Source organism: Chinchilla lanigera, unplaced genomic scaffold (genome assembly GCF_000276665.1).
Source record: "Chinchilla lanigera isolate Chin_1 unplaced genomic scaffold, ChiLan1.0 scaffold00123, whole genome shotgun sequence".
In the NCBI taxonomy this organism is placed as follows: Eukaryota; Metazoa; Chordata; class Mammalia; order Rodentia; family Chinchillidae; genus Chinchilla; species Chinchilla lanigera.
Window position 1 is genome coordinate 1,471,739 of NW_004955524.1, and position 16,604 is coordinate 1,488,342.

At 37.9% G+C, this 16,604-nt stretch overlaps 1 protein-coding gene across 1 annotated transcript in view; it reads left to right on the forward strand.

Annotated features, from left to right (window-relative positions):
- The window catches only part of LOC102021383 (zinc finger protein 490-like), a gene marked incomplete at its 3' end in the record, with an annotated part of 20,092 nt that extends 8,315 nt beyond the window's left edge, over positions 1-11,777 (forward strand). The window contains 3 exon segments of the mRNA XM_005409482.2: positions 10,369-10,495; positions 10,688-10,748; positions 11,452-11,777. Coding sequence (XP_005409539.2) covers positions 10,369-10,495; positions 10,688-10,748; positions 11,452-11,777 — 514 coding nt within the window.
- Positions 11,778-16,604: the final 4,827 nt, after the last annotated feature.

The window sequence follows — 16,604 nt, forward strand, 5'->3', positions numbered from 1 at the left end:
TTTTTTTTTTTTTTTTTTCTCCGGTACCAGGAACCGAACTCACGACCTTGCGCTTGCCAGGCAGGCGCTTTGCCGCTGAGCTAAATCCCCAGCCCTCACTCACTCTTTAAAAGTCCCACCTTTGAGCACATGAGGTTTTGGGATGACATCTAAATATAAACCATGACACTTGTCATCCAGTTAAAGGTGTCAAGGGATTTTCCTGGATTATACAGATGGCCCTGTGGAATCTTAAGAATTTATAGGTAGTTAGGTATTTATAGGTAGTTAAGTTAAATAGAAATTAATATATAGTCAGAGAGAGACTGGACTCTCAAGGAAGTCAGCACAGAAATAAACACATACGAATTGGGGCTGGAGGTGCATCTGAAGAACACCAGGCCTCAAGGTAAAGATGCAGTGGCCAAAGCCTTCATACCTCCTTAAGGAATAAACAGTAAGTTGAGATTATAATTAGTACCACTTGGTTTCCCAGGTGGGAGACCAGAACAGCTGGACCTACCCCTTTCCCAAAATGCCTTTGTTCTTTCCATGTACCCCTGCGTGTATCCCTATTTGGTCAATATTAGCTAAGCAGCTATATCTGTAATTCTGTAGGTTGATAGTAGTTGGACCCACATTGTATCAATGTTGTAGCTTTGCTGTATAAATTACCACAATAAAGGACCTTGGTAGCCATCCCATTAGGGACCCCTCCTGGAAATCCAGGAGCTAGTTGCGCCTGATTTCCAATAAAACTCTCCTAACTCCTTTGGTTTGTGACTTTATTCTTCAATGTTGTGGGACCCTGAACTCTGCACATCTGACATCTTACAGGTCGGGATATATCAATAGGGGGCAAGCAGGAGGAATTAGTGACACACGGAAGGGATGTAGTAATAGGAAGGGACGAGAGAGAGACAGTGAAGGAATTATGAGTCAGGGAATGAAGGAGGCCACTGATAGCCGGAAATTCCTTAGAGCCACCAGAAGAAAGATTCCTTAAAGTCTCCAGGAAAAGCTGTCTTTTTACACAGACTTCTGCCTAGTGAAATTGATTTCGGACTCTGGCTGCTAGAAATGAATAATTCTGTGTTGTTTCAGCCCACAATTTCATTGCATTTTTATACAGCACCCCTAAGAATATATTACCTGACAGTGTTTTCATATTGCTAAAATATGCATTAGTTTCTTTAGCAAACTTAGTTTCAGGTTGAATTCCCAGGCCAGTCTTTATTGAGAAAACTTAAATTGAGGTGCTTCACAGAGAATACAGAGCATTCTTGGCTTCATCTACAAGATGGAGCCTCAGCAGGTCAGCTGCAAGGTTTGCTCCTTGAAGACGATTTCTTTTGGCTTTGTAATAACGATGAATATCATGTAGGTGTTAGGGGACCCACCACAGGTGTTGGGATACAGTCCACAGCCAACACATACTCCCTGAGACTCCCTGAGTAGGAACTGAGAGACACCTAAGGAGATTTTTATTGTGGTTTTTTATTTCGTTTGATAACTACTGACAGCTAGGTCCTTAGAGCTTCACACATTGAGTTTTTTTTTTATTTTACAGGAAGATTAGACTATTTTAAGGTAAGGAATGATAAAAGGATTTGAAGTCATACAGGCAAATGTCTTTCCCTTCAAGTTGAAAAATTGCAAATGAACCTCTTTTTAAATTAGAACCAAATGGGAATCAGAAGCACAGATTTTCCCAAAGTGCTGGGTCATCTTATTTCAGAAAGCCAAGCGGATCTGGACTGGAATTAAGATATAAATTTTAGCTGGCATCAATACTTAAAATCAAAAACAATATTCTTAGAGCATTGGGAAAAGAGCAAGTGTGATCCTACCTGGGACAGCTCATGGGCTTGGCCAAACTGGGTGTCATGTTTCTGGATAAGGCTTCTGTTAGTATATTTGTTTATATGTAAGAGTATCATATTTTACTATTAACTTGTTTGCCCTCAAAAGAAGTGAGTTGGATTGGTACTGGTTTGAACTAAATCAGAATTTGGAAGAGAGGTGTACACTCCCAAGTGCATTACATAATTACAGTAGCCAAGATATGTAACCTTAAGTGGTTTCAAAGGTTGGATGAAGTGGGCTATATGCACACAAAAGTGTTACTCAGCCTTTTAAAAGAATGAAATGCTGCCATGTGATGTCTTAGATACTTTTGCTGCTGAAACAAAGTATATGACACCCAAAGTTTAAGAGGGAAAGGTTTATTTAGCTCACAGTTTTTAGAGGTTTCAGTCCATCATCAGCTGGCTCTAAGGCAGGTTGGCATGGCAGACAGGCACTGCAGGGGAGAAACAGTTTATGGTGCGCAGAAGGTAGCAAAGCAAGCAAGAGGCGACACAAGCCTCTTGCTGTCCCTTATATTGTATTCAGCCTGCTGGGATTAGGGTGGTGGCAAACCAGTCAGTGGACTGATTTAGTAGTTACCCGCCCTTAATCCTAGCATTGCACCATGAGTCAGTCACGCATTCTAGATTCAGCCACCTCTGAAAAAGCCACACCTATGACTGCATGAGGCTTTGAGGGGACATTTAGATGCAAACCATCGTGTGTGTTAACACTGATGAACCTACAAATCATGCACCATGTAATAAGTCAAATGTGGAAAGTTAAACTGTGGCCTGACTGCATTTGTATTTAGACTCTAAAATAGTGAAACAGAGGCAGAGTGTAAAATGGTGGTTGCCATAGGTGAGGGTGGTGGCATACAGAGAGACGTTAAGCAAAAAGCAGGTTCTGTTCTCTGGGATGAGTCGGTTCTTCAGCTCTGAGAATGGTGTGGCAGTTTATTTTAACGGCCAGTTTGACTAGGTTAAGCTCCTAGAAAGGTGATTGGCTAATGAGTACCCTGTGCTCATCAGAGGGTTCTCCACTGTGCTTCTTGTCTGCATGTGCCGTGAGGAGGCAGGGCCCAGCTGGGGAAAGCAGGTCCCAGGGTTGTGCCTTTGGAGGGTATATCCCATCCACAGGCTCTTCCTTTGTGTCCTGATTCCTGGGTGCCATGAACTGAGCAGCTCTGCTCCAGCATGCCCTTCTGCCTGGATGCCTCTGCTTTGCAGCCAGCTGACAATGTACTGACCCTCTCCCTTCAGTCGTAGGTGTCAGTGATTTTGTTCCAGTGATGGAAAGCTCACAAATACAATTCTCTCACTAGTATTTCTCTTACTGCTTTATCTGACCAAGGTGAGGGGAAGTCTTTAAATACAAGTGTGGATCTATTCTCCGAGCAGCCCTACACATTCTGGATCTTACAGTCTGTCAGTCTGCTTAGAAGCATACATAAGACAGATTATTATGTCTTCTTGGAGAATTGTTTTTATCCTTTGTTGTTTTTTTTCCAGTACCGGGAATCGAACTCATGACGTCGTGCTTGCCAGCCAGGCGCTGTGCCACTGAGCTAAGTCCCCAGCCCCAAAAATGTATATCTTCATTTATGAACAAGTCCTTAATGTGTGAAGGTAGTCAATATAGAGAAATTTCAGCTTAATTCCAGATGGTATTGTGAACAAGTCTAGACAGAAACCTTGTACATGTTACATGTGTGGAGAAATGGGTATTGATAGCTACATCATATCTAATTCTCGACATAGACCGTGTGAGTATCAGCAATATGGAGAGAATACATGTGAATATCCCAAAGTGTGATAAAACTTTACATACCCATTTTTCTTAAAAATATGAAAGAACACTAGAGAGAAAGTACAAATTAAGCAATTTAGGAGCCTGTTCAGTTATTGACATTGATCAAAGACACATGGTATGGTTATGGTAGACATTTGCCTTGTAAGTGTGTGGCATATGGGAAAACATCTTATCCCAGTGCCCTTTGAAATCATGGAACAGCTCATACTGATACATATGCTTTTATATATATATACACACACACACATACGTATACACATATATATACACAAATATATATATATATATATATATATATATATATAGTGTAGTGTAGTAAGACCTTCAGATACATGAAAAAATTTACACTGGGAAGAAACTCCACACAGGTAAGCAATCTGAGAAAGCCTTTAAATATTCCCTTTCCTTTGAGGATAATGAAATGACTTACGGTGCAGTTAAACTTTGAATATAAGTGATATGGGAAAGCCTTCAGTTGTCCCAGTGATGTTAAAGTCAACATGTGAACACATGGGGAGAGAAGCCCAATGAATTTGTGGAATGTGGGAAAAGTTCACTTGTTCCAAGTCTTTGAAGACACCTGAGAAACAGTGGAGTGGAGATGGGTGATCAGATAAATGTAATGTAGGTCCTGATGTGTGCAGTAGACCTTTCAGTTTAGAGTATCCTGGTTGGGCCTCGTCTCTAATGCCCTGATTCCCCTGGTCTGTAGATTGAGTTGTGGTATGGCTCATGTGAAAAGTAAGCACATTTTCTTACCTAGTAGTGACTGTGCCTGACTAGGTGACAGCTGCTGTGCTTTATGTTTAAGTTTTTGAGACAGGGTCTCACTGTGTAGTTCAGGCTGGCCTTGAAGTTACTCTGTAACCCAAGCTGGCCTCAAATTTAATGGTGATCCTCCTTACTCAGCCTCCTGAGTGCTGGGATTACATGTGTGCACCACCATGCCTGGTTATGTTTCCTTAAATCACAATTCTGTGAAGTGTATGTATTGAACACAATTTTTGGGCATTTTTTTTGGAAATAATTTGTTTAGTGTTTCCTTATACTCTCTATTCTAATAAATGTTACCATCATTCTCATTTACTAAAAAAATATTTCATTGCATTCATGAGTCAGCTTCATTATTCCAACAACTTACTTATGTGATTTTATGACTGAGGATTACTGTGTTTATGCAAGTGTAGGGTTTTTCTTAAGTGAACTGAGGGTATTGGCTATTTAGCCTCACTTACTGCATTGAAATCTAATGCTGTTTTATTTAACTTCTTTGTGTGTGATGGAATGGATGTACCCAGGTATTTGCAGGTGCTATGGAATTACTCTACCTCCACAGCCTCAGCCCTTGATTTTGTATCCTACGACCTTGATAAATTTATTTGTTCTAGGAGTCTTTTGGTGGAATTTTGGGATATGTGAATAAAGATAGTTTCTTTCTTTTCTATACATAGCCCTTGTCTTTGTTTTGCCTGGTTGTTTTGGCTAAAGTTTTTGAGTATTATACTGAATGAGGCTGATGGTAGTGGACATGCTTGTCCTTGATTGACCATTTTTAATTTGGATTGTTGTGGGGGCAGAGTTTCGCTATGTAGCACAGGCTGGCTGCAAACTGGTGATCCACCTTTAACTTCTGGAGTGCCAGAACAGGGTACTTTTAAAATTTTTTAGTTTTAAAAATAATGTGGTATATATTATGAACTTTAAGTCTTTTTCAGATGCATAGTTAGCATCTCTTTTCTCCTTTTTAAACTTTGTTAGTCTGCTATAATTCCACTTGCCTATTTTTGCTTGTTTCCTCTGCTTTTGGGAGTCACATTGAAAAAAATCATTGTCTGTTCAAATAATTTGGAATATTTTCCCTATATTTCCTTCTAGGAAATTCATAGTTTCAGTTCATATGTTCAGGTACTTGATTCACTTAAGAAGTCTATTTTCTCTAATATTGGTGTAACCAACCCTGCCCTCATGAAGTTTGCATTTTAGTATATGTGCTGCTGAAGTGAGCACTTGAAGTTTGCATTTTATCCTTTCTCTTTCAAAGTACTTGTGCCTGGAGATCTAAAGGAAGTCTGTTGTAGAGCATATGCTTGGTTCATGGTTATAAGTCTGTTCTGTGTGCCTTGCATTTAATCTATTTCTATTCCATAGCATTATCAAGAAGGAAGGATTACTTCCACCATTTTCCCAGTTGGGTTCTGTTCATTTCCTCCTTTACTGCCTTCTTTTGTTTATGATTGAATTTTTGCAGTGAGACATTCTGCTCCTCATTTCCTTTTGTGTATTTTATATAAATATTTTTTGTGATTACTGTGAAGATTACATTTCATGTTTTGTGTTGAAACTATAAATGGAGTGAATACTATGTAAAACTCAATAATATAGAATAATTTTTTCCTGTACAGGTCCATTCTACTTTATGTTCTTGGTATCAGTAATAAGATTTTGAAAATGGTGAGTTCAGGTCATAGATATAGAATTATTTTAAAACCTATTTTGGAAATGATGTGGAAAGTATAACGTGAAGTTATATGTCATGTCTCAATAATTGTGGATTTTATATTTGTATGTGTGTTTACTTTTGCTATTGATTCCAGTTTTGCATATGGCTTGAATTACTATTTGGCATCTTCTGATTTTACTCTGGAAAACTCTTTTCAGCATCTCTTACAGTATAGGTGCTAGTGGTAGTAAGCATTCTCTCCTTGTCATTGTATATTGACTGTGATAATAATAGGTCTCCAAGTTAACCTTATTTGGGATTCGTTGACATTCTTGGATATGTGGATTCTTTTACTTTAATAGGCCATACTGGGCATTATTTCTGTTCTTTTTTTTTTTTTTTTTTGGTACTGGGAATCAAACTCAGGACCTTGCACTTGCCAGGCAGGCACTTGTGCCACTGAGCTATATCCTCAGCTCCTTGGCAGTATTTCTAAAATGTTTATTCTTTTTCTTTTCCCCTGTATTTCTTCTGGGACCAGCACATATATGTGAGCCAGGTTGCTGGTGTCCTACTTGTCTTTTGGGTTCTGTTCACTTTTCTTGATTCTATATGCTTTCTTTTAATATTTAATAATTTCAGTAACTCTGTCTTCACATTTATTCTTTTGTCTCTGCTTTATTTTGCCATTAGCCATGTAGTGAATTTGTCATTTTAGTTGTACTTTTCTGACCTGAATTTCTTTGCCATTCTATTCATAATTTACACCTTTATGAATATTTCCATTTTGATTAAACTTTCTTGTCCTGATTTTGTCCATGCATTCTTTTGTCAACTGTGATATGTTTTTTTTTTTTTTTTTTTTGGTTTTTCTCCGGCACTGGGAACCGAACTCACGACCTTGCGCTTGCCAGGCAGGCGCTTTGCCGCTGAGCTAAATCCCCAGCCCCTAACTGTGATATGTTTATAGCATACATTTTAGAGGATTTTAAAAAAATAAATCCAGTATCTGGGCTTTGTTAAGGAACAGTTTATTTTGTTCCTTTGAATAGAGCATAGTTTTTTATTTGTTAGCTGGCATTGTGATATTCTCTGGACAAAAGTGGAAATCTGAATCTTAGAATGTGGTAATTTTGGAAAGCAGATTTTCTCCTACCACTGTTGCTAGGTTTCTGTCCATTTCTTTAATTGTTGTGGACTGTATCTATGCCTCTGAACAGTCTGAACAGGAAGGCAACAAGGACTTTTCAAGTCTTGTCTTAGTTGTGACTTTCTTGGGTATGGTGACTTCCTTTCTGTAAAGCAAGTTATTAGCAGTCTGATGTAAATGTATTGAATCTGTACATCACTTTTGGTAGTGTGATCATTTCAGCAATGGTGTTTCCTATTACATGGGGTTGTCTTTCCAATTTTTTATGTCTACAATTTCTTTCATAGTTGTTGCATAGTTTTTTTTTTGTTTGTTTGTTTTTGAGACAGGGTCTCACTGTTCAGTTCAGGCTGGCCTTCAGCTCACTTTGTAATGGAGGCTGGCCTTGAACTTGCAGTGATCTTCCTGCCTCAGCCTCCTGAGTGCTGAGATTACAGGCATGTGCCACCATACCCAGCTGTTGCATGGTTTTTGTTTAGGGATTTTTTACTTTCTTTGATAGATATTGTTTATGGGATTGGTTTCTCAATTATTTCCAGCAACTTCATTCTTTGTGTATAGAAATGCTTCTGGTTTATATGTCTGGACTTTGCATTGTTATTTTACGAAATCTGATTAAGTTCCAACCATTTTGATGGAATATTTGAACTTTTAAAAAATCTGTAGCAGTATCCACAAACATGAGTAATTAAATTTACTCTTTCCAATTTGTGTACCCTTTACCAACTTCTCTTATTTAATTGCTCTTTTTAAGTCTCCCAGTATTTTATTTTAGTTTTCTGGGATAGGGTCTTGTTATGCAATTCAGGCTGGCTTTGAAATCACTATGTAGCCCAGGCTGGCCTTGAATCCTCATTGATCCTCTTATATCAGTCTCTTTGAGTGCTGGGATTACAGGTATGTGCCTTCCCATTTTAAAGTTGTGAAAGTGGATATAATTGTCTATTTTTTTGATCTTAGAAGAAACAATTTCAGTTTTTCCTGTTCATCATTCTATCAACCTATACATTCTCATATGTAACCTCTGAGATTTTTTTTCCTATATGTACTTCGTGGAGAGTTTTTATGATGAAAGGGAGTGGAAACTTGTCAGATAATTTCACACATTTATTCATGTGGTCATATACTTAGCCATCATTTTATTGATGTGTTGTGCCTTCTTTATTTCCATATGTTGCAGCATCCTTGTATTCCTGGGATGAATCCCACTTTATCATTAAATTGGCTGTTGAACTGAGTTTGCCAGTATTTCATTGAGAATTTTTGCATCTCTCTAGTTTTTACCTGTAAAACTAGTTCACACTCAGTCTTCAGAATTCATTAGAAACACTTCAGATTTTTCTTCCCTTGTTCTGCTTATGGATTTCTTTTTCAAGAAGTTATGTTTTAGGTCTGCTCCTTATCTTAACTTGGATGTAGTAGTTTACTTTTATCCTTCTTTGTTGTGGGACTTTGTGGAAATCTTTCCATCTGTTTCTGCATCCTCACTGTCATTGGGCAGTTTACATGATTCCATTTGTCTCCATTAGGATACCAAGGAAACTTGTTCCCTGAGTTATTGGTGGTTTCTCTGTACTTTCGCAAGGGCCTTGTAGGTACTACTTTAGAATCATAATAACTTCTTTTTCTTGGGGCTGGGAATTTAGCTCAGCGGCACAGTGTCTGCCTGGCAAGCGTGGAGTCATGAGTTTGATTCCCAGTACTGGAAAAAAAAATGAAAGACAAACAAACAAAAAACCTTCTTTTTCTTATTCTATATATAGTTGCTTAGGAGGTAATATGCCATTTTGCCTATTAATAGGCATCTAATACCTGAGTACAGCATTGATGTTGTCAGGTTGAACAATCATTTATCTCCTAATGCAGGTTAGGAATAAGGAAAATATATTGTACTTTCATGTAATTCTTTTCTAGCAGTGTTTTTTTTTTTTTTTTTTTTTTTACAGAATCAGATTTAACAACTTGAGTTTTGTGACATTTCACTGAAGAAGTTCTTTTACAATTCTAGGAGCCCACATACATGAGTGACACATTTTGTAGTTATTTTGTTTTCTTTTTATTCTTCAGTAACATAATTTCAGTGATTTTTTTTCTCAAGTTAATTACACACACATAATTTCTATATGGTTCTTTTGTTTTCTACTTGTTTATGGTTTAGAGATAGACTGTCCCCCAAAAGACTCATATATTCAGAGGTGGGGTTTTTCAAAGATGATTGCAGATGGGGTTCTATACTCATTAGTGCATTGATTTATTTGTAGGTTCATAGCTAAATTTGTATTAGGAGGTTGGACCTGGTTGGAAGATGTATGTCACTGTAGGTGTGTCTTTGGAGGTTATATGTTATATCAATATCACTGGCTCCTCCCTTCACTCTGCTTCCTAACTGCTGTGAGCACCTTTCCTCCACCAGGCCCTTAAAGCATACCATTTCTGCCCAAAAGCCAACCAACCGTGGAGTGAAACTCCTGAGTTCATGAGCCAAATCACAGCGTTTTCTTTGCCTAGGTATATTACAGATACGCTAGTTCTGAGGCAGGGTCCACTCATTTTATTCTTTCCTGTGATTCTGTTTCTTGGGTTTTTAAAATTGGTTTTTACCCCTGGGGGAAATACCAGTTTACAGATGCAAATATAAAGTATATTCTTGAGTGAATGATTGGAGTCTAGGTTGGGGTGAAATTCAGAGACTGTGTAGTATTATAGCAAATTGAGCTCTTCTTGTCAGCTAGATGAGCAAGGTATATCCCATTTACATTCTCAGATAACAATAAAGGAAATAGAATGAACATTTATGGGGTAGAAAGTCTCTTGACTGCTAGTGTTCATTGTGTTCTGTATACTAGGTAGGGCATTCACAGATGCTAGACCCACTGTAGAAGAAACACTAGGGATACGTAGCAGTGTATTTGAAGTCACCTGAGACAGGCATTCATGTTCTGTATGGAAGTATTGAAATCTAACATCAGAAAAACTGAGCAGCTGTCAGGGTGGAAAGAGAGAAAGGGTATACCAATCACATGCAGTTAATGTTTACAGACCAAAACATCATGTGAACTCATTATGAATTTAATACACATTGCCAGGTGCTGCCAGTCTTACCATTCCTTCTGAAAATGTATTTGGCATATTTCAGGAGTCAGTGACCTTTGAAGATGTGGTTGTGAACTTCAGTCAGGAGGAGTGGGCTTTGCTGGATCCTTCTCAGAAGATTCTGTACAGAGCAGTGATGCAAGAAATCATTAGGAATCTGGCATTCATAGGTAAGGGGAACATCATTCCTTGATTCAGTCAGAGAGCAGGTATTTCTTGTTCATCACTGCTGTTGAGGGATTTGAAATATGAAAAGAGAAACACTTTGTCAAGAAATTTAGTGTCACAACATAATGTGAACCTAGATGTTATAGTTTTTCTGTAACATAATTTATAATGATTTTTCTGGGTCTGTGTTTTAGAATACAGATATGGAGACCAGATTAATGAAGATGAAAACCAAAATCTCAGGAAAAATTTAAGGTAATTTGCTCTTTCAAGAGAAAGCACTGTTCCTCACCAAATTTGGCATGGCATTTAAAGAAAGCAGACAGTACTAGCTCAACTTCAAAAATTATTTTCTGAGACTATTTTCTCTAAAATGAATAAAGGTTAAACATCCTTATGCCAAAGATTCATAATCCTAATTGCTTCAGTATCCTAAACTTCTTGAACATCATTGTGATGCTACAAGTCACTCTTTCTGATGTTTTAATGCACACAAAATTTCTTCGCATTCAAAACTATTAAAAATGTATGAAATTGCCTTCATAATTCAGGTAAAAATATAATGTTAAGGAATTTCATGTTTCCCCTTGAGTCCTATCTCCAAGATATTTCTTCATGTGTATGCAAATATTTCAAAATCTGAACTCCAAAACATCTATTTAAAAATATTTTTTGGCAGGAAATACTGGTCTTTTACTTAGGTGTGACTTAGATGTTCATTGTTTGGAAAATAGCTAACTTGCAGACAGTCTTAAGAAACTCCATGTGAATGGTACTGTTTTGAAAATTCCTTGCAGGACAATCATGTTCCTCAGTGTTTAGTGTAGTCTTGTCCACACAATTTATACAGTCTATAAAGCCTATAACTTCCTCACAATGTTAAAATGTAATTCTAATGTTTATTAATAAATGTAAAACCATTAATTATCCTATCATGATTAACTCTTCTTTGTGACAGAAGTAACATGTTGGAGAGGTCCTGTGAACATAAGGAAGATCATCAATGTAGAGAAATGTGCAGATACATAGATCTTCAGACTTCAGCTCATAAGTTGAACAACAAAACTCCTGGAATGAAATCATGTGAAGGCCATGTATGTAGAGAAGTCTTCATTGACCAGTTATGCCAAAATATGCCCCTTAGAGCTCATACTGGACAGAAACCATATGAGAATCAGGAATGTGAAGAGAAGCTATGTAAATGTAAGGAACCTGGAAAAGCTTTCACTTATGAATCCTTTCAGAAGCATAAAAAGACATGTACTGGAGAAAAACCCTATGAATGTAAGCAATGTAGGAAAGCCTTCAAATGTTTCCATTGCCTTCAGAAACACGAAAAAACTCACACTGGAGAGAAACCTTATGTTTGTAAGTTCTGTGCAAAAGCCTTTACTCATGGCAGTACTCTTTTAAAACATGAAAGAAGTCATGCTTTTGAGAAACGTTATGTGTGTGTGTCTTGTGGCAAAGTCTTCAGTTTTTTGAGCAATCTTCGTGTGCATGAAAGAATTCACACTGGAGAGAAACCCTATTTGTGTAAGCAGTGTGGGAAAGCCTTCAGGCGCTCAAGTGCTCTTGAAGTACATGAAAGAACTCACACTGGGGAGAAACCCTATGTATGCAAGCAGTGTGGAAAAGCCTTCACATATTCTACTTCCCTTCAGAAACACAGAAGAATTCACACTGGAGAGAAGCCTTATGAATGTAAGCAGTGTGAGAAAGCCTTCATATGTTCCAGTGACCTTCATAAACATGAAAGAACTCACACTGGTGAGAAACCCTGTGTATGTAAGCAATGTGGGAAAGCCTTCAGTCATTCCAGTGCTCTTAAAGTACATGAAAGAACTCACACTGGTGAGAAACCTTATGTGTGCAAGCAATGTGGGAAAGCCTTCATATGTTCCAGTTCCCTTCATCTGCACAGAAGAATTCATACTGGAGAGAGACCTTATGAATGTAAGCTTTGTGGGAAAGACTTTGTATGTTCCAGTTCCCTTCGAAGGCATGAAAGGACTCACACTGGAGAGAAAACCTATGTGTCTAAACAATGTGGAAAAGCCTTTAGTTCTTTGAGTTCCATTCAACTTCATGAAAGAACTCAGACTGGAGATGGGATACAACTTGAGACCATCATGTTAAGTGAAATAAATCAGACACACAAGTTTAAATATCGCATGGTTTCACTTATATGAGAAATGCAAAGTATAAGTAATTTAAAGGGCAAAACAGTAGAGATCAGGGGATAGAACTTTTACAGATGGGAAGTAGATGTAGAGATGGAAGAGAAAGGGGAGAGGAAAGGGAAATAGGATGTGTACAACTCCTCATAATAAATGCAATAATGTACTTGAAACATGTAGTAATAAAATATTATAAAAACAACTCAGTGGAGAGAAAACCTATGTATGTAAGCTATCTGGGAAAACTTTGCATGGTTCCAGTGGGCTTCAATACCATGAAAGGAATCACACATAAGAGAAACTCAATCCATTATTTTTGCAAAAATAAAGTAACTCATGTGCATATGTATGTTGTGTACATATTTAAACCATGTGGGAAGGTTTCCCTAATTACAGCTTACTTCAAAGACATTTCAAAAAGTTACACTGGAAAGAAATCTTTTGAATGTAAACAATGTCAGAAAATTTTCAGTTCCATTTTCTGTTGATGTGCAGGAACCTCAGTACTGAGAAAACCTATGTATTGTATGCCAGCCATGTGGGAAAATATTCCATATGATCCACACCTTTCTGAATTTATGAGGGGGCTCACACTGGAGAGAAACTATGCAGATATAAAAAATATGGGAATGTTTTCAAATATATGAAATTTACCCTGTAGAGAGACTTTGTGATTGTAGGCAATGTGCGAAAGCTTTCAGTTCTTACAAAAGTATTTGAATACATGGAAGAATTCACAGTGATGAGAAACCTACTTGGCAGAGACTACATAACCACATAGTGGTAAAGCTGGAAGAAAAAATATTCTGGGTCAGCCTGGAGCTGGTGATATCACAGGTTTTCAGGTTCTTGCAAAGAAAAGTTTGGAATTGACCAGAAGGATAATGCTGATATTAGAAGTTATAAACACAGTTTCAAAAAATTATGTAGTCTTCGATAAATACTGGTATCCCAAAGCGAGAAAGAAAAATTGTTTCCTACAGACCTTAGTGAGATACTTTGTAAGTCTGAGAAAACCACCCATGCAATCGTGATGTTTTGATTTTGTTAATGTACAAATACGTTGCCAGGGGCTAAATTATATCATGACTCATTGATGTGAATATCCTGAGCTGTGACTATCTTTCCTTTCCAGGCACAGAGGACTTTGGCCTTGTGGTCCAGCTAGAGTTTGAGAAAGGAGATTCTCTTGGATAATGTAGGGTATTAATAACAATAATCTCAAGTCATTTAAAATATTTATGTCATTTTCAGCACACCAGTGAGGTGTATCTAACGCTCTTCATAGGAGGTGAGGAGGAGGAATTAGTGAAAGAAAGAAGGATAAGATGTAGCAACATAAGGAGAGATTAGCCAGGCGTGGTGGCACATGCCTGTAATCCCAGCACTCAGGAGGCTGAGGCAGGAGGATCGCTGTGAGTTTGAGACCAGCCTGGGCTACAAAATGAGCTCAAAGTCAGCCTGAACTGCATAGCGAGACCTTGTCTCCAAAATGAAAAAAAAAAAAAAAAAAAAAAAAAAAAGAGAGAGAGATTAGAGTGATAAAAGAAAGGGACTATGAGTCAGGGAATTCAGGAGGCCACTGAAAGCTGAAAGCCAAGTACAGAGATTGTCCCCTAGGGCCTCAGAAGGAACAAGGCTTGCTGATGTCTCTTCCCCTGTGAGGTTGATTTCAGTCTTGTGACCCCTACCAATGTAAGAGACTAAGTATGTTATTCAAGTCCACAAGTTTATAGCATTTTCAACTATTGTTGAGAACAATACATTCATAACATCTATTTTTCAATTATGCATTAGCTTCTTTAGCAAAATTAGTTTCAGGTGGAATTCCCAGGCTATTCTTTTGATTGAGAAAACTTGAACTAATTGAGTGGTTCTCAAGGATTGCAGAGTGCCCTACAGTTAGTTATAGAATTTATTGCTAAGTATTTTATATTAATGAATCTTTTTAATTTCACATATGATTGTTTAATGAGTAAGATACAGATGTACTTTTTAACAGTTGTATTTAGTTAGCACTTTGATAAAATTAATAATTCATTGGAATTTTATTCTTATACATTTTTACCATTGAAAAATAGTACAAGTAAAAAAAAAAATAGTACAGGTTTTATTGTCCTTTTACTGAAGTTCTTGCTTTAATTTCCTGATAACATTGCATTAACCAGATCCTCCAGTATGTCATTAGAATTGGCCATATGGAAAATTCTTATTTCATTCTTGCATTCACTTTGGAATCATAGAATGTGATGTTTTCTTTGGCTCCTGTAAATAGCATGTGTAGATCTGAGACCCTTTCCTCCAACCACAAATTTAATGAGTAATTTCTATCATTGTTTATTTCTAAATTGTGATAAGGTATTCAACTCCATTATGTTTTTCCTTAGTAATTTAATTTCTATTTTGCAAGAAACTTGTGTACTGAATTATATTTGATAAACCAAATTTGGTTAAAATGTAGCATATATGCATATATACATGTATTCCAATTCCCAACACTGCCATTACAAGAATAAATTTTGCAGTGCATTTTTCATCTGGAAGTAAATTATATTACAATGTAGAACACAACTTGAATTTACTTCCAGATGAAAAATGCACTGCAAAATTTATTCTTGTAATGGCAGTGTTGGGAATTAGTGCAAAACTTTAATTCTCATAAAATGAAGGGACTTTTCCACTGTTACTTTCCTCTAATGGTGTTGGTGCAGTCAGTATTAGCAGGCTCTTGTAGATTTATAAAGTTTACCAGTATGACTTTAATCACCATAAATATTGTAGGAATATACTCAAGTATAATTTTATTTTTGTTGGTAGACTTGTAAGTGGAGATTTTTATATTTCTGTAGGATATTTTGCTATTTTCTTTTGAATATTAGAATTGCAAGTTAATTTTCAGAGTTTTTAAAAATTATTATTTTTTTAAATTAAAAAACCAACAGAACAACAATGAAGACAAAAATCAAAACACAAAAACAACAAAAATGATTCATGACCTCAAGACAGAACGATAGAAATTTACAATGGTTGCTATACTACATGCTGTTATCTTCAACGAAGTTGCTCAGTCCATTAGACATAAGAATGTAAGATTGATCAAACAATCAAAGACAGTAACAACGTGCTCTGCCCGTTTCTTTCAGACAGGGAAGCAGCGTGGGTGCAGGGAAGCAGCATGGGGCCGGCCTGGGTCTCCGTGGACCTCTCTGTTGGTGGGCGAGGCCTGCACCTAAGCTCTGCTTGCTCCTTTCCCACAGGGAAGCGGCGTGGGAGGGGCCCCGGCTCTATAGTCCTCTCGGTTGGGAGGTGAGGCCCACCCTCCCTCGACCAGCTGCCGGAGGAACCCAGAGCAGTGGCCCCTGTGTGGCCACCATCGGGTTCACAGCTGAGCCCCCCACGCTTTCCATTGATGGCCTGGACACCCTGGTGCTGAAGGCCAGCATTCCCCCACCATCGCAGTTGTGGTTTGAGCCATGCACCACACCAGCTGCCTGGGGATCCCGGGCCCAGTGGTCCACTGCCCTCTACCATGGTGCAATAAGTGTTATATCCAGGTAAACCAGGGTCCCTAGAGACCTTCAGTGAGCCACCTGGGGAGGGTGTGGCTCTGCACTTTCCGTCTGACATCCAAAATGACAAGACGTAGGAGCAAAATGCAATCTCAGAACTCTACTCCACGCAGAAGTCCAGGAGACACTGACATAGGAGAACTTGGAGGACACATACCTGGAATCTGAAATGATCGCAACTGAAGTAAAGAAACAACTCCATCAGGCCATAGAAGAAATCAGATGAGAAATAATCGCCCAGGTAAAAAAAGAAATGACATCAATAGTGAAAGAACTGCTCAGCACATCTAAAGAAGACATATATAAAAAATTGGGGCTGGGGATTTAGCTCAGCGGCAAAAGCGCCTGCCTGGCAAGTGCAA